We start from the raw sequence: 18,812 nt of genomic DNA, 5'->3' as shown, positions 1-18,812 counted from the left end.
ATGGACCCTGTGGAGAATCTTCCATTGCAAGGCGTGGGTCCTGTTGCAAATCAAGATCCTTCCTGCATTTTCCCAGGTATCCTCCCATATTTCAGAAGAGATCTCAATGTCCAACTCCCCCTCCCATATCCTACAAAGCCACTCGGTCTCGTCCGAGGGACCCCTCTCCCAATAGGTGATAAGCGTTGCTAACAGATAATGTACCCTCAGCACTCAACACTCTCTTCTCCATGTCAGACTGATAATGGGCAGTTAGAAGTGTGTGACGTTTGTAATTTGGAGAACCGAAAGAGGTCCCTACTGGGCAACTCATATTTCCGAGCCAACTAGACAAAAGACATCAGTGTGTCCCCTTCGAGTAAGTTACCCAGGCAAGACACACCCCAAGCAGCCCATAGCTTAAACAGAGTCTGTCATCCCTGGCTGAAAACCCAGCATGCTAACTAGGGGTATCAAAAATGATGTTTTGGCAATAGTGCCCTGAAACTGATGCATTGCCCTTCACACCTTGATGACTATTGGGCTATGGCAATATTCCTTAACTGTTCTCATTTTGTCCAAGAACAGCAGGATAACAAGGGGGCATCTTGTCTCAGATGCTTTGATGTCCAACCAAAGTGAGTGAAGGACCCCCTGGGCCCAATCATTCACGTAAGCTAGCAACAAGCTTAACTGATAGTTTTTGATATCTAGGAGGCCCACCCCTCCCGGTCTGTGTGGTAACTGCAGTTTAATCAATTTAATTAGGGGTCGCTTGTGATACCAGAAAAAAGAACTGAACCAGCCATTCAGTCTTCTAAATAAAGCAGAGGAAGCCTTCACATAGGATACAACATGCAGGGCTGAGTGATCATTTTAATGAGGGCCATTTGACCTAACCAAGAGATCAGAAGCACCTCCCACCTACAAAGGTCCTGCTTGATTCTGTCGAATACATGGGCAAAATTGGCTTTAAATGGCTGATCAAAAATGAGAGTAATGAATATACCTACGTAGAGAAAGCCCTCCTGCAATCATCTAAAAGGCGAACTGAGATCCGCCCTCAGGATCAGGCGCTCTCGGGAGACCACCCATGGCCATGGCCTCTGACTTTGCAAAATTGATTTTATAACCTGAGAAGCCACTAAATAGATGGATGTATTGTATCAGGTGTGGTACCGAGACTGTGGGGTTTGAGAAGACGAGAACATCAGCCACATACAGTGCAATCTTATGTGATTTGATTTCTACTTCTGGAGCAGTTATATTGGGATCCCTGCATATTGCCTTGATTGTATTGATTCGATCACCAATGTGAAAAGCAATGGTGACAAGGGACTGCCCTGTCGACTGCCCCGACAAATATTAAAATTGCTGGACCGTACACCATTGGTGAGGACCGCTGCAACAGGATCACTATACAAACCCACTATACAAACCTGATGAAGGTCTCTCCCAGGCCAAACCACTTCAAAGTACGAAAAAGATATGGCCACTCGACGATGTCAAATGCCTTTTCCACATCTAAGGAGATCATCAATCCCTGTAGCGATCCCTCACTGGGAGGCTCATCAGGACCAGGCACCTTCCCATTCTGGAGCTGCCTCATAGCCTCCTACACGTCTTGTTCTGACAACGGGGCATTGAGGAGAGACTCAAGTTCAGGGGTCAATCCCGGAAAAAAAAGACTCCATTCCAACCCGTCCACTCTCACAGCTCTCCGATTGGTCTAATTCAGAGTAAAATTTCTGCATTGCTGCATTGATCCTTTTAGAATCATAGGTCAAATTTCCAGTGACTTCTCTGATCGAGATAATGGCTTGAGAGTCGCTCCTTTTCCTAGCAAGGTATGCAAGGTAGTTGCCCGGCTTATCCCCATGCTCAAACAGCCTTTGACTTGCCAGTGTAAGTTCCTTCTTGCTTGTCCATGTGAGCATCGGGTTCAGCTTAGACCAGAGCGTCGTGATCCTCTGAAGTTTAAACAGCGAGGGCCTGTCAAAGTCTGCCTTTTCAGCTACTTTCAGACGCGTCTCGAACAAGCGCTGCTGTTGGCCTGTCTGCCACTTCTTACTGGCTGAATAGGAAATAACCAACACCCCTAGCATAGGCTTTAGCTGTTTCCCAAAGGATGGATGGGCTACAGGCTGAGCCTGAATTAATGTCTAAAAAAGCCCTGAACTCACTCAAAACGAATTCAATAAACTTCCTAAGCTTAAGGATGAAGGGGTCCAGTCGCCAATGCACTGATCCTATCACTGTATCCTTACTCTTCACCATTAAATACACCGGGGCATGATCAGAAATAGTGAGATTGCCAATTGTACATGGCACCACCGAGCCCAGCCGTGCTGCCAGGGTCAGAAAAAGATCAGTCCTGGTAAGGCATTTATCTGGGTTCGAAAAGAACATGAAGTCCCTGTCAGTCGGGTAAAGGTGCCTCCAAACATCTGCCAACCCCAATTCAGCACCCTTGATTGTTTAGATTGCAAAGAAGATATCAGTGGGACTTTGGGCAATCAGTCTACCACAGGGTCTGTGAGACAATCAAAATCCCCTCCTACGATGATATGTTGAGGTGCAAGGTTAACCAGTCTAGGAAGTGCATCTGTCAAGAAGTTAAGGGGGTGGGCCGGGGGACACCTGCCATTAAACGTTTAATATCCCATGCTCTTCCCCACGTATCAAAGCTTTAAGGATTACAAATCTCCCATGTCTGTCTTTAATGCCCTCTAATAACTTAAATGGGAGATTCTTTCTGACTGAAATGGCCACCCGTCTACTCCTCATATTGAAAGATGAAAAATAAACCCGGTCATCCCCATTCTGTCGCAGTTTCAAACGTTCTGCATCATCCAAGTGTGTTTCTTGTAATAAGGCAACATCCACCCTCTCCCTTTTAAGGCTGGAAAGTACCTTCAAAGAGAAGCTGGCTCCTGTATCTGCTACGCTGCAAGGACCTGGGTAAAAAGGGTTGATGAGCCCCTTTGACGCCCCTTAATATTCCAGGTGCACCACTTAGACGCATCCTTAGCCATAACCGTCCACAGCACCATCTGGACCCCAGAGAGGAAGAACCCAAGCTACGGATTGCTGAGCTTTAATGCAAAAGAATCCACAGAACACAAAGTTTACACGGACTAAAATAACTACATCCAACAAATCTCCAAAACTTATAAAAACTATATCCAGCAAAAACAGAAAAAACAAAAAAAAATCGCCAAAGGCACTGATTGGAGAAATTTACCCCCTATTCAACGGGGGTACCTATACATCCTACAACCTTACCAACCATCCCATCTACCCTCTCAACACCTGCCAGCCACATGCACCAATCACCCGGTAGAGAAAAAACAAAACCTAAGAGCAAGGTTAGTACTATAGACATGTGAACTAAAAATAAATATATCACCCATCCCTTAACATAACTGAGAAATGAGAAAAAAATACTCTATCCAACCCAGACATCATTTCACACAACTTATTACCAGAGAGAAGACACCAACAAGTCCTTGCTAAAGAAAATCAAACCTGAACAGCTCTGCCCTCTGTGCCTATTCAGCCGTTCAACTGAAGTCAGCGCATCCACAAAGTTCTCCACTTTCTCTGACAAGTCAAACAAATAGATGGATCCATTATGATTGATCCGAAGTACAGCTGGATATCTTAAAGAATACTGGATCCCAAGCTCTCTCAATCTCCTCTTGATGCCATCGTAGGACTTCCTTTTCCAGACCACTGCCACTGAGAAGTCTTGAAAAAGCTTGACCCTGGAGCCGCCACGTACCAACGTCCTCAGGTCCCTCCTCTGGGCTCTTAGAGGCTTCCATGACCCTCTGCTTGTCTTTATAGTAATGGAACCTCACCAGGACTGAGCGTAGGCACTGATCCACACCTTGCGTTCGTGCTGCAGTCCGGTGGGCTCTTTCAATTATTGTTGTGGTTCTGTTCACCGAGTTGGGAATTTGTGTAGTCCTTGCATGGGATTTTGTACACTACATTGGTTTTGCTCATGTTGGGTATCAGGTCCTTTGTCCTGGTGAGTTGTTGTCTGAGAGTGGCTGTTGGTTTGTGTGCTGTTATGAGTCCTAGTGGTCGCAGTAGTCTGGCTGTCAGTTCGGAAATGTTTTTGATGTATGGTAGTGTGGCTAGTCCTTTGGGTTGTGGCATGTCCTCACTCCATTGTCTTTCCCTTAGGCATCTGTTGATGAAATTGCGCGGGTATCCGTTTTTGGCGAATACATGTATAGGTGTTCTTCTTCCTCTTTTTGCAGTTCTGGTGTACTGCAGTGTGTTGTGGCCCTTTTGAACAGTGTCTTGATGCAACTTCTTTTGTGTGTGTTGGGGTGGTTGCTTTCGTAGTTCAGGACTTGGTCTGTGTGAGTGGCTTTCCTGTATACCTTTGTGGTGAATTCTCTGTACCATCACGTCTAGGAATGGGAGTTGGTTGTCCTTTTCTTCCTCTCTAGTGAATTGGATTCCTGTGAGTGTGGCGTTGATGATCCGGTGTGTGTTCTCTATTTCTGTGTTTTTAATGATTACAAAAGTATATCTACATATCTGACCCAGAGTTTGGGTTGAATTTGCGGTAAGACTGTTGGTTCTAACCTTTGCATTACCGCCATGGGCTCAACCATCTCTGGACTCATAACAGCACACAAACCAACAGCCACTCTCAGACAACAGTTTCTGTGCTATGACTCTATGACTCTATGATTATGACTCTATTGACATTATCTGTTAAATAAGCGAGAAGGTGCACAGATCAACATTAAATTTAAAATTTGAGAGGGCCATTCAGAACAGGGGGGAAGGAGCTGATCTTGAGTCTGTTTGTACATGTATATTGTGCCTTTTAATGTCACATTGATACATGCGGGAATGCCTTTGTCTACAGGCAGAGTTCCAGTGAATGTGACACTCTCTGTAGTTTGAAATGCAGAGCCTGATGCATACTCAGTGCAGCATCTCATTTGTCTGTCTCTGTTTATGTCTACAGTAAGCCACTATACCAACAGCAGCCTAAGGAAGTGCTGCACGGATGGGATGACTGAAATTCCCATGAAAACTGCCTGCGGAGAACGAGCAAAACGCATCGAAGAGGAAGAATGCAGGAAGGCGTTTCTCACCTGCTGCGACTTTGCTGTGGAACTGAGGAAGAACCAGTCACAGAAGGTGGACCTGGTGGGAAGGAGTAAGTGATCATCAGCAAAGCAAATAAATGGGGATCTACCCAGATTTAGCCTGGAGAGTAAGCAAGGGGAATGCTAAGGTAACTGATCTGTTGTAATTGCAATATGTTAGGCAATTGCCAATCACCCTGAGTGCCAATGTTAGAACAGATACAGCTGGAAATGTTTATCAGGCCAATGGGGGTGGGGAAACAGAAAGAGCTACAATTAGGGTGTGGTAACGTGAGAATTCTGTCAGGTTTCAGGAAGAAGGTAAATCACTGGGCCCATCCTATTTACTGAACACTTCCATTTCACACTGCTCCCCCCACAACTGAGTGTGTTATTGTGAGGAATGTCACCGGAGAATTCAGTAGAATTAATATCGCGAGAGATGAACTTTGGGCTGTCCACTCAATGTTTTAAAATATTGCATAAAAATCAACGTTCTCCCCAGAACTGCTTTCCCCCGGCACCCCTCCCCCCCTCGGGCTGTCCTTGCAAACACAAAAGTTATCTCTGTTATTTGTCTGAGGAGGTTGTTGCAGATTGCATTTGAGATTCAGTGAAATAGACTTGCTCGAGCTATTTTCCAAGATTTGAAATGACACCACTGAACCTTCTGTTGTTCTCCAGCGGCGGGAGATTATGAAGATGACTTCTTTGATGAGTCCAGTGTCCGTATTCGGAGCAACTTCCCGCACACCTGGCAATGGAGAACCTATTCCGGTTTGAGGAAAGGAGGGAATAAGTAAGATTCATAATCAATATTTCTGGTGGCACAGTGGTTAGCACTGCTGCCTCACAGCGCCAGAGACCTGGGTTCAATTCCTGACTCAGGCGACTGACTGTGTGGAGTTTGCATATTCTCCTGCGGGTTTCCTCCTGGTGCTCCGGTTTCCTCCCACAGTCCAAAGATGTGCAGGTTAGGCAAATTGACTATGCTAAATTGCCCGTAGTGTTAGGTAAATGGGTAAATGTAGGGGTATGGGTGGGTTGCTCTTCGGAGGGTCGGTGTGGACTTGTTGGGCTGAAGGGCCTGTTTCCACACTGTAAGGAATCTAATCTAATTTCTCAACGTGCGAGTTTCGGAGGCACAACTGGCGACGAGGTCAACTGCTTGCCACTATCTAGAATAAATGACGCTGGTTCAGTTATATATGATTCCCTGTTTTCCCAACACTACAATGGTGACTGTTCATTAACAAGCTCTTCCCTGGCTAAAATATGCTCTCAGATATCCCAAAAGGTCATGGACATCCCAGAAAAACTTTGGAAATGCACGTTGTTCATTGGGTGATATTGAATTCAGTGGGATGTGGCGTGGTCCTTGCCTCTGGGATAGCTGACCCAGATTTTACCTCGCAAGGATAGCAAGCCACACCAAATCAACCTCCCTATCACTGGATTGGCAACACAATGGAATTTAAATATTTAACAACCCTCAACATTGCTCAGTTTTCCTCATCAGACCTTTATTAAATATTAAATGTTGGACAACCGTTTTGTCACTTAAACAAATATTAACAGTTAACTATTAAGAATGCAAGTTTTGCAGAACACAGTTGGACTACAAGAGAAAATGAGGACGGCTGATGCTGGAGAGTCAGAGTTGAAATGGGTGGTGCTGGAAAAACACAGCCGGTGAGGCAGCATTCAGGGAGCAGGAGAGTCAATGAAGGGCTTATGCCTGAAACATTGACTCTCCCAGCCCACAGATGCTGCCTGACCAGCTGTGCTTTTCCAGCACCTCCCTTTTCAACAGATGGACTACAGAAGACAATCAAATTAATATTTATGATCTAAGCCCAATCTTCTTTAAACATAAGTCCCCACGCTCGCACCAACAGACAGACATTAGGGATAATATTTTTTTAAATAAATGAATCCTAAATTGCTAGGGTAATATCCATTTCAATGATGGATACCAAGCCTTCATGAAATCTGCTGGGTTGTGCTACAGGCTTGTAGGATTGTATCTTGCTTAAATTCTGAAGTCACTGGCCTTTGGAAACAGAATCCTTTGGAGGCATTTCCTGATTTCTTGTGCACTGAGATTCTTTTCTCAGGACTTTCAACAAGTCAGTAACTAAAGAGCGCAAAGGAAAAGAAGCAGTCCAACAGCTCACAAAGCAACACAACATCAAGTTCAAAGCCCAGTCAAATAAAGCTCAACCTTTATTTTTTTCTTTCTTTTACGATATTCCCTGTGATTGGCTAGCCAGCACCAGAACTCTCATAATTGACCAATTCAACATCCAGCTTGAGTTCCCTGATAATCACCATATGGTACCTATTCATCTGCAGTGTTCTTTGAGCAGTAATAAATTACATTATCTTTCCAGGCCAATCCCCAAGCAGCAAACACCTGTCTTTTGTTCTCTCCTTTGTCTAAAGAAAAAAACAAGCTGCCGTTCAAAGTTCAAATCCAAACTTCAACTCATAATTCCAAATCAAGAATGAGAGAAAAAAAGGACAAAACATGATAGTCTCAATATAGTCAAGAAATGTGCATTCATAATGTTGAGTTTCAACGTTCAAGCTGAGAAAAGTGAGAGATTCCTGTTTAGCCCTGCATTTGAAAGGAATTTGAAACTTCTGTTATCACAATTCAGAGTTTGGCATTATAATATTCATTGATAAGTGCATTACCAACACGACTGTGGGGAAAGGGGAGTGTTGCAGGGAGGAGGTCAATACAGGGTCTATTGGTTGCAGTGGAATGCACTGATGAGATAATAGAAAGTTCCATCACCATTCTGGTTGGGATAGATTCAGGAACAGCCTCTTTGTCCTGACCATGGAAGGTGTCATGACATGATGGGTCACAGATGCCTTTGGTCACAGAACCCAGGAAGTGGGTGAACAAATGGGGATGGAAAGCCGTGATCACCCAGTTAGCTGAAGAACATTGGGTAGAGGGTTCCACGGAGCTTGGGCAATGGTGCAGACACATGATGTGTTTCCGCACTTTGCATTCTCGGTAAATCTTTAGAAATCAATGGAAATACGCATCTCCTGCATATTTGATTTGTTGAAAGTTTCTGCTCACTTCAGTTCCTGTATTCTGTCCCATTGCTATGAAGGTGCTTGGTTAAGAAGCTTCAGTTTAATTGTAGCCTAATCATCAAAAGAGTTAGCGTTTCATCATCGTATAGCTTATTTATGTCCATTCACATTTCAGTTTAAATGATGGAATGCAACATTTGAACATGTATATCAGTGTGAAATATTTTGTTAGCTATTCTCAACACATAATTTAAAATCAATTAATACACAGGATTCTTCAATTCACTCACATTCATGCTGTCCAAGGTCACTTTGTCCATAGCAACTATTTTGCCCTGTCCTGTCCTCAACTGTTGGCCACCATTCATGTCCCCTCCACCTTCCCCAATAGTAGGTCACATTTATTGCCCCCCCCTCCCCCCATTTCTCATCACTGATATACAGGTCTGGAACTTTTAATATCACCACCGTTAGTGGGAGGAGGAGGGAACATAAACCCGATACCTCTGTCTCAACGCACCAGCATCAGGTCTCCAGTGAACTTTTCCTTTTCTAAGACCTTCAATCTGACACAGCCCCCTGGATTCCAGTTCACTTCCACATGCGACCATGAGTGTTTCTCCCCAGCCTTTCCTGCAGCCCCTCCCCCATAGAGATACGAAGAGATGTACATCGCAGGAAAATGCCATTCTGCCCATTGCATCTGCGGCTGTCAAAAACAACTGCCTAACTGTTCTAATCTCATTTGGCCCATTGTCTAAAATACCTTGGCATCATTAGTGCATCTCTAAGTATGTGTTAAACGTTGAGATTTTCTCCTTCTGCCACCCTCACGGGCTGTAAAGTCTACATTCCCACCACCCTCTGGGTGAAAAGGTTTCTCCTCACAGACAGTTAATCAGTTTTTCCTCTAATATCTCATCCCTTTAACTTAACTTGATGTCCCCCTGGGTAACTGACCCCTCCAACAAGGGCTAAAGTCTCTTCCTGTCTATGTTATGTGTAGTGATGGTATTTGGCACTTACAATATGCTATCATCTCTTCGTATTTGGTCTCCTCGTCATCCCGGTCATTATTACTGACTCAGAATATGGAGGGTGGGCTTGTCTGTGGCAATTCATTCCAACAGTTTCATTTTAATTTAGTGTCATCGTTATCATTGTATCAGTTCCCATGGGAGGGCTATTGTGATGCAGTGGCAGTGTCTTCCCTCGGGGCCAGTCAGTGTGTGATCAAGTCCCAACTGCTGCAGAGCTGTGTCATTGCTTAAAAGTATCTATGATGCCCGCTTCAGTTGTAAATTGCAATGCTGAAAGTCAGTTCATTTCCACCTTGCTATGCAGGGAAGATTAGATTAGATTACTTACAGTATGGAAACAGGCCCTTTAGCCCAACAGGTCCACACTGACCCGCCGAAGCGCAACCCACCCATACCCTTACATTTACCCCTTGGCAATTTAGCATGGCCAATTCACCTGACCTGCACATCTTTGGACTGTGGGAGGAAACCGGAGCACCCGGAGGAAACCCACGCAGACACGGGGAGAATGTGCAAACTCCACACAGTCAGTCGTCTGACGCGGGAATTGAACCCAGGTATCTGGAGCTGTGAGGTAGCAGTGCTAACCACTGTGCCACTGTGCCACCCACTGCCTACTGCACCTGGTATTCCCAGGCGTTCTCCCATCCATGTACTAACCAAGCCTGAGTCTGCTTAGTTTCCTAGATCAGACGAGACCCCATTCAATGTCGAACGGAACAGCTTGCTCTCCAGCAAGCTGCCATGATCCAACTCAGCATTCAAAAGCATTGCTTACTAAATTCTGTTCAATACTGCACAGTAACTCTGAGAGTTTTAACCTCCAACAATCGACCCTTGGGCATCACCTTTTGTCCTCCCATATCCAACCTTTCAGATATTCATGTACATTCTCGTGTATTTCCAGGTTAGTCCTCAACCTTCCAGATTCCATAACAACTTGGGAAATTCAGGCGGTTGGCATGTTTAGGAACAAAGGTAAAGTGTATGGCTACTCTGACATAAGTTTGTGAAACGGTGTTAGTGTTGAATTAATGTACTCACTCCTTCAATGTTGAGCTGAAAATGTGTTGCTGGAAAAACGCAGCAGGTCAGGCAGCATCCAAGGAACAGGAAATTCGACGTTTCGGGCATAAGCCCTTCATCAGGAATGCCCGAAACGTCGACTCTGCTGCTCCTTGGATGCTGCCTGACCTGCTGCGCTTTTCCAGCAACACATTTTCAGCTCTGATCTCCAGCATCTGCAGACCTCACTTTCTCCTTCAATGTTCAGCTCTGCTCAACTCATCCTTGTCTGGTCTACAGGGACATTTTAAATTCTCGCCCCACGCCACCAGGGACCCAGGTTCAATTCTACCCTCAGGTGACTGCTCAGCATGGATGAGTTGGGCCGAAGGGTCTGTGTCCGTGCTATACATCTCTATGACTCTATGACTGTCTGCGTGGAGTTTGCACATTCTCCCTGTGGGTGCACCAGTTTCCTCCTACAGTCCAAAGGCCTGCACATTAGGTGGATTCACCATGCTAAATTGCCCCACTGTGTTCAGGGATGTGCAGGCTATGGGGGTTAGCCATGGGAAATGTAAGGTTACAGGGATAAGGTTGGGGAAGGGGTGGGTGTTGGTGGGATGCTATTCGGAGGGTCAGTTTGGACTCGACAGTCCAAATGGCTTGCTTCCACGGCTGGGATTCTATTAATCGGACACACATTGCATGTATGAGATAGCTGACAATTCTAGTCAGAAGTGGGTACTGCAGATGCTAGAGATTAGAGTCAAGATTAGAGTGGTGCTGGAAAAAGGACTTTTGCCCGAAATGCCGATTTTTCCTGCTCCTTGGATGCTGTCTGACCTGCTGTGCTTTTCCAGCACCACACTAATCTTGACGATTCTAGTCTCAGCTCAAGAGAGCAAACCGATGTCCAACCTGGCCCATTTTATTTCCATTCATTATGGGGCAGTGTGAAAGGGATTGCTAGCTTGTTGTCACTGATGTTTTCATAAGCCTGACTGCAGGTCAACCTCAGTTGTGCAGACTTACGGACTTTGAAGGAGCTTTCTCGTGGGACAAGTATTTGGAAAACATCTGACTTTGGGCAGAATGTGGCATGCAGCCCAGCAACAGGAAGTCAGATGAGGCAATTTGGCCGCATGAGTTACTTTCAGCAAGAGGTTATTTCTAAAACAGCAACTTCCACCAATGTAAAGTGCTCCTCCCTTGCTCCGATCCCGATGTAGGATGGCGTATTGTAAGCCAGCAGTGAAAACAAGCTCACGCTGAAGCACCAGCAGCCAATCTGCAAGAAAACTTCCTTCCAGCAGTGCGTGCATGCAAGAAGAGGCATTCACAATGGTCGCCAAATATCTGCACCTACATTTCGACATGTCTTTGCTAACTTACAGGTTTTTGTGTTGCGGAGCCAAAGAAAATGAAAGTCTTCCGGCCATTCTTCATATATTTGAGGCTCCCGTATTCAGTCAAAAGAAATGAACAATTGGAAGTGAGAGCAATATTGTACAATTACCTTGCTGAGGAAATTGAGGTAAGACTGAAAACAGAAAGTAACCGTTAGCATTGACGTGATAGTTCCATAAATATAGGTGTAACGGATGTGAGACAGTTCTGTTCAGGCAAACTCAAAAGGCCTCCCCTAATCTCTGTCCATTCATAGAGTGAGCAAATGGTGTCTGGGAATCCCAGACATGACTGTCACGACAAGCTATATGTCGACATCAATGCTGAGCTAGCTAAAATAATGAGGGAGGTAAGTTAAAAGGTAGGGCAGTGTGGTGCTGGAAAAACATAGTACGTCAGGCAGCATCGGAGGAGCAGGAGAATCGATATTTCAGGCAAATGCCCTTCATCAGGCTTGTGAGTCGATGGGGTGGAGACATAAATGGGAGTGGGGTGGGGCTGGGAATGTGATAGGTAGACGGAGGTGGGGATAATGGGGATAGGTCAGAGAGGAAAGTGGAGTGGATTAGTGGGAAGGTAGATGGACAGGTAGGACAGGTCAAGAGGGCAGTGCCGAGTTGGAAGGTTAGATCTGGGATAAGGTGGGGGGAGGGAAAATGAGGTAACTGGTGAAATCCACATTGACCTTGTGTGGTTGGAGGTTCCCAAGGTGGCAGATGAGGTATTCTTCCTCCAGGTGTCTGGTGGCTAGGATTTGGCAGTGCTCACTTTCTCCTTAAAGACAGAGCAGTGGTGCTGCAGTGGTAGACCTTTGAAGTGATCGTTAATAACCCTTAGCAGGATTTATCACTGTGAGAGAGAAAAACACTCTTTGAGAAATGTGCATCATTCTCAACAATAAAGTTGAGAATAATACAAAATTGAAAGAGACGTGGATTCTCTTTAAGAACCAACAAAGAATTACTAAAATTAACATGAAAGAATAGGAAACAGAGTGAGAAAGCAGGCAAGTAATATGAAAACAGATAGTAAGAGCCTCTACAAATATTTGACTGGGAAATGTGTAGCTAATCTTGGTATTATTCCAAAACAGAGAGAGAGAGAGAGAGAGAGAGACAGAGCTGATCTGGGAATAGAAGTCAACGAAATGGTTGAGATTTGTGTGTGCAGGAAATCTGATTCAGAAACTCATCGGGTTTGGCAACACCTTTGGGAGAAAAGCAGAATTGATCATTTGAGCCCAATGATACTTCATGCCCCTCCATTAACTCTGTGACTGTTAATCTGAGTTTCTTAGCGATTTTTGCTCTTTGATTAAAAATATTTTGTACTTGCTACACTTGCTTAAAGAAAGATCTGGCACGACACCAAATAGGGCACTATTAGGGTAGATGATAAAAAACCTGGTCAAAACACATTGATTTTTAGGAATACCTTAAGAGAATTAGACTGGCTGAGAGATTTGGAGCTGAGGCAGTTAATGGTACTGATGGTGAGGAGGTTAACACTGAGTCTGCTCCAGACCCCATAATTGATGGAGTACATGAAGCAGGAAGAGTGTGGGGATAACCAGGATGATACAGGATATGAAGGGATTTGGAAACCTAAGATAAGAATGTTTAAAATTGAGGCTGTGCTCGCTGGGAAACAGTGGAGGTTCGCAAGGCCGGCAGAGGTCTTTGAACAAGATTTGATATCAGAAAAACGTTACAGTGTTAAATAATCCCACATATATGGAAGGCTGAATGAGGGAGGATTTCACTAAAAAGGGCAGCCAGATAGAATGCATAAAGATCCGATAGATTCACTCCCCAAAGGATCCGAGTGTTCTTTCCGATGTCCGAACCAGCCTTTGGTCATCTCTGGGATATGAACAGACCAGCATTTTTTGGACAATCCATGGTTGCCGTAGAGAATGGAGGGATGAGCCATCCTCTAGAATCCTTGGGATGTAGGTTTATTGACAACTGAAGGGCATAGAGTCTGGATTAGAGTGATGCTGGAAAAGCACAGCAGGTCAGGCAGCATCCGAGGAGCAGGAAAAGGGCATTCCAGGATTTTGACCCAGCAAGGAATGGCGGATAGCATGTGGCTTGGAGGGGAACTCACAGTTGGTGGTGCCCTTGACCTTACAAGGTGACAGAGGTTGGCATGTTTGAAAGGTGACCTCACTGAGCAGATTCGCTAGTCAGCCTCATGATGTCTAAAACCAAACTGTCGACAGTGTTGCCCACATTAAAACAGTGACTGCTATTGGCTGTGAAACACTTTCAGACATCCACAGTATGATTAAATTCAGAATACAGATGGAAAGGGTGAAGATAAAATCCAGTACCGGCATTCTGTCCTTAAACAAAGGAGACTCCAACAATATGAGGGAGGAGTTGGCTAAAGTAGACTGGAAGCAAAAATTTATGGTGGAACAGTTGACCAACAGTGAAGGATTTTCAAAGCAACTTTTCAAAATGCTCAGCAAAAAGACATACCAGTGAAAAGGAAGGACTGTAGGAAAAAGGGGTCATTTGCCATGGGTGTCTAAGGAAATAAACGAGGCAATCAAAGTGACAAGAGAAGGCATACATCACGACCAAGATCAGCAGGAACCCAGAAGATTGGGGGAGCTTTAAAGGTCAACAGAAAGCCAGCAAAAAGCTATAAAGAAAAGTATGAGAATAAACTAGCTCAGAATATAAAGACTGACAGCAAAAGTTTCTATAAATATATACAATGAGAAAAAGTGGCTAAAGTAAACATTGGTCCTTTACAAGATGGGAAGGGGAATATAGTAATGGGATATGAGGAAATGGCTGAGGCATTGAACAGGGATTTTATGTCATCTTCACAGTGGAGGTCACTAATAACATGCCAGTGATTGACAAAGAGATGAAAGTAAGTGAGGACCTGGAAATAATCATTATTATGGAAGAGATAGTGTTGGGCAAGCTAATGGAGCTAAGGGTAGACAAGTCTCCCGGCCCTGATGGAATGCATCCCAGGGTTCTAAAGGAGATGGTGGGAGAAAAAGCAAACTGACATTTGGTAATTTTCTGAAATTCACTGGATTCTGGGGCAGTTCCAGCAGACTGAAAAACAGACAATGTGATGCCACTGTTTTGAAAAGGAGGTAGACAAAAGATAGGGAATTATAGACCGGTTAGCTTAACCTCTGTCGTGGGGAAAATGCTTGAATCTATAATTAAGGAAGAAATAACAAGGCATCTAGATAGAAATTGTCCCACAGGGCAGACACAGCATGGGTTCATGAGGGGCAGGTCATTTTTAACTAACCTACTGGAATTCTATGAAGACATTTATGAGGATGGTGGACAAAAGGGACCCAGTAGATATGGTCTATTTGGATTTCCAAAAAGCATTCAACAAGGTGCCACACAAAAGGCTGCTACACTAAATCAAGATGCAAGGCATTATAAGCAATGTATTAGCCTGGATAGAAGATTGGTTAACCAATGGGAATCAACGAGTAGGGATTAACGAGTGCTTTTCTGGTTGGCAATCAGTGACGACTGGTGTGCCTTGGGGATCAGTGCTGGGACCACAATTATTCACAAATTACAGAGATGATTTGGAGCTGGGGACCACATGTAGTGTATCAACGTTTGCAGGTGACATGATGGTGAGTGGTAGAGCGAGGTGTACAGAGAACTGTGAGACTTAGATAGTTTACGTGAGTGGGCAAAGGTCTGGCAGATGGAGTACAATGTTAATAAACATGATGTCATCCATTTTGGTGGGAATAACGGTAAAAAGGACTATTACGTGTGTAGTAAAAAACTGCAGCATGCTGCTGTGCAGTGGGACCTGGGTGTCCTTGTGCATAAATCACAGAAGGCGAATGGAATTTTGTCCTTCATTAGTAAAGGGATTGAGTTTAAAAGCAGGGAGGTTATGTTGCAGCTGTACAGGGTGCTGGTGAAGCCACAGCTGGAGTACTGCGGGCAGTTTTGGTTTCCTTACTTGAGAAAGGATATACTGGCACTAGAGGGGGTGCAGACGAGGTTCACCAGGTGATTTTGGAGTTGAGGGGGTTGCCTTATGAGGAGTGACTGTGTTGACTGGGATTATATTCATTGGAATTGAGAAGAATGAGGGGGGACCTTATAGAAACATATAAAATTATGAAAGGAATAGATAAAATAGAAGTAGTGAGAATGTTTCCACTGGCGGGTGTAAATAGGACAAGAGGGCATAGCTGTAAAATTAGGGGGAAGCAGATTTGGGAAGGAACTTCTTCAGCCAGTGGGCTGTGAATCTGTGGAATTCCCTGCCCACTGAAGCAGTTGAGGTTTCCTCAGTAAATGTTTTTAAAGCTAAGATAGATAATTTTCTTAAACAGTCAAGGAATTAAGGGTTACAGTGAGAGGGTAGGTAAGTGGAGCTGAGGCCATGAAAAAGATCGGCCATGGTCTTACTGAATGGCAGAGCAGTCTCGAAGAGTCAGATGGACGACTCCTGCTCCTTATCCCAAGGATGCATTAAGGTACCAGCAAAATGCTGAGGTAGGGTGTAACAAAGTGAAAGGCAGCAATAGAGGTGAAGATAGATTGTGAATAGCATGGTGGCACGGCGATCAGCGCTGCTGCCTCACAGCACCGGGGACCTGGGTTCGATTCCAGCCTCGGGTGACTGTCTGTGTGGAGCTTGTACATTCTCCTCACGTCTGCTTCGGGTTTCCTTCAGGTGCTCCGGTTTCCTCCCACAGTCCAAAGATGTGCAGATCAGGTGAATTGGCTGTGGGAAATTGTCCATAGTGTTCAGGGGTGCACAGATTAGGTGCATTGGTCAGGGGTAAATGTAGGTTATTCCTGATGAAGGGCTTTTGCCTGAAACATCGATTCTCCTGCTTCAGGGGTAAATGTAGGTTCGAGGAATGGGTCAGGGTGGGTTACACTCTGGAAGGTCGGTATGGACTTGTTGGGGCGAAGGGCCTGTTTCCACACTGTAGGCATTCTAATTTTAATCACAAATTTAAGTACATAGCTTTCACCAGTCGTTTGAAGTGGAAGTCATGTTTTTCAATGGAGGTGACCAGAACTATCTTTGAGACCCATGTGAGATGTGGACTCAACAGGCTTTAACCTGGAGACAGCAGCACTGTGTCTAGAATTCCTCAGACTGAAATAGCTGACACCGAACAGGCGGAGACCTGGTTGGTTAGCTCATTTGGCTAACCAGATGTTTTTCTTTAATGCAAGGTGATACCAACAGAGTGGGTTCAATTCCTGTAGCAGCTGAGGTCACTACAAAGGAATTCCCACCCTCTCCCCTCACCTGAAGTATGCTGAGCCTCAATTAACCATGACCCCAGTCCAGCTCTTTCTCACAAAAGAGCAGCTCTATGGCCTGGGTAAGACCAAGACAACTTTATCGTACAGTCCCAGTTGGTACAGCAAGCAATTGGAGCTCAGTCTCTTTGCAAAGATGGATAATGGATATCTTTATTGAGAGAATGCATGATCTGTAACTGTTTCACTTTACTGACATTAACCCAACAACATCTACCTTGCAAACAGATCAAGATATACATGAAGCCTGTGGATTCCCTTTGCAGTCCTGCCACAGGCGAGAAAAATGCAAGAACTGTCACCGTTCAAGCGAACTCGGCCTATCCTATCTACTTCTCTGTTGTCCCACTAGCCATTGGTACCATTCCAATTTCTGTGGTGGCATACAGCAACGGAGGAATGATAAGTGACGCCATTACAAAGAACCTCAAAGTAGTGGTGAGCAGGAGTTGTTCATTTTTTTGTACAAAAGCAATACACGTTATACTGAAAGAAACACAGAGAACGCTGGAGGAACTTGGTAGGTCTGGGCAGCATCTGTAGAGAAAGGAAAACAGAATTAATGTTCCAAGTCCAGTGTATTCTTGTTCAAAACCAGTGCAGTATCTCCCCAGCGTTTTATCCCTCACTTGTTACTATGCAGTTGCAGGTTCTGGTAAGGAGTGTGCTGTTGAATTGAATTGAATTGGCTTTACTATCACATGTACTCAAATGAACACAGTGAAAAGTTTATAAGTCACCACTTACAGTGCCATTTTAGGTACTGAGGACCGAGATACAACCCTCAGTTACAGAATAGAGAAATGAAGAACAAAATGACCTTACAGCTATACACAGTACAAGGCACTCATCAGTTGAGGTGGGGGCTGATGTAATCGTGAACGTTTGTGAACACTGTCTGAAATCAGTAGCTGCAGTTCAAAATGTCACAGGCAGTGGTACACAATGGAGCAGCCTGAGGCCATAAAAGCTGCCTTCTACATGCAAGTGTTTATTTGTATTCCTCATTGCAACACCAATATCAATATTGGGATCTGAAACGAACTGGAAAATGTCATTACGCAAGGTCCTTGAACTGAAATGTTTACGGTTGTGACCTGTCCAATTCACGTCCCAAGAGTATTTTTTTTTATTTTATTGACGGACATGTTCGATGAGAGTGTTAGCAGAGGCTGGTTTAAAGCTATTACAACCATGTCCCCATTCATTCCTACCCTCGTACAGTGGCTATTGGAAACATAGACAAATGAACATTTCAGTTACATTATAACACACCAGCAGCCCACCTGACTCTAATACAGCTTTTAATAATAATCCCCACTTTAATTGGGGTGGCATGCTGGCTCAGGGGTCAGCACTGCTGCCTCACAGTGCCAGGGAGTTCGATTCCCACCTCGTGTGACTGTCCGTGTGGAGTTTGCATGTTCTGCCCGTGTCTGTGAGGGTTTCCTCCCACAACCCAAAGGTGTGCACGGCAGGTGAATTGCCCATGCTACACTGCCCATGGCGTTAGGTGCATTTGTTGAGGTGGGTTACTCTTCGGAGGGTCGGTGTGGACTTGTTGGGCCAAACGGCCTGTTTCCATACTGTAGGGAATCTAATTTATTTCACAGTTGCATCTAAACATTGGTGCCTAAAGTCGCTGATGCGAAAACAAAATTTCTATGGCACATTTCAAAGTGAGCGTCAACAAAATCGATTTATCTAACTTGCAACTCTTCCAAGGCTCATTTATGTCACATGTACTTCACGTAGTCTTTTCACTGTGTTTGCATTCGAGATAAATAAGATGGCACACTGCAAAATGCTGAAAGAATGAAATATCGCAACAGACATGAAAGAAATACACAATAACCAGATGTTCTACAGCTCCATTGCTAGAGCAATGGGCTGGTCTG

The 18,812-nt window shown here is 44.6% G+C and overlaps 1 protein-coding gene across 1 annotated transcript in view; it reads left to right on the top strand.

The window, feature by feature from the left end:
- The window catches only part of LOC132832574 (complement C4-like), a 129,307-nt gene that overhangs the window by 49,447 nt on the left and 61,048 nt on the right, over positions 1–18,812 (top strand). Inside the window, exons 17-21 of the mRNA XM_060850666.1 lie at positions 4,976–5,170; positions 5,784–5,898; positions 10,104–10,174; positions 11,599–11,738; positions 17,143–17,352. Of these exons, the coding sequence (XP_060706649.1) occupies positions 4,976–5,170; positions 5,784–5,898; positions 10,104–10,174; positions 11,599–11,738; positions 17,143–17,352 (731 nt within the window). The remainder of the gene's footprint in view (positions 1–4,975; positions 5,171–5,783; positions 5,899–10,103; positions 10,175–11,598; positions 11,739–17,142; positions 17,353–18,812) is intronic.

Source organism: Hemiscyllium ocellatum, chromosome 35 (genome assembly GCF_020745735.1).
Source record: "Hemiscyllium ocellatum isolate sHemOce1 chromosome 35, sHemOce1.pat.X.cur, whole genome shotgun sequence".
NCBI lineage: Eukaryota > Metazoa > Chordata > Chondrichthyes > Orectolobiformes > Hemiscylliidae > Hemiscyllium > Hemiscyllium ocellatum.
This window is presented reverse-complemented; position numbering and strand designations above follow the sequence as displayed.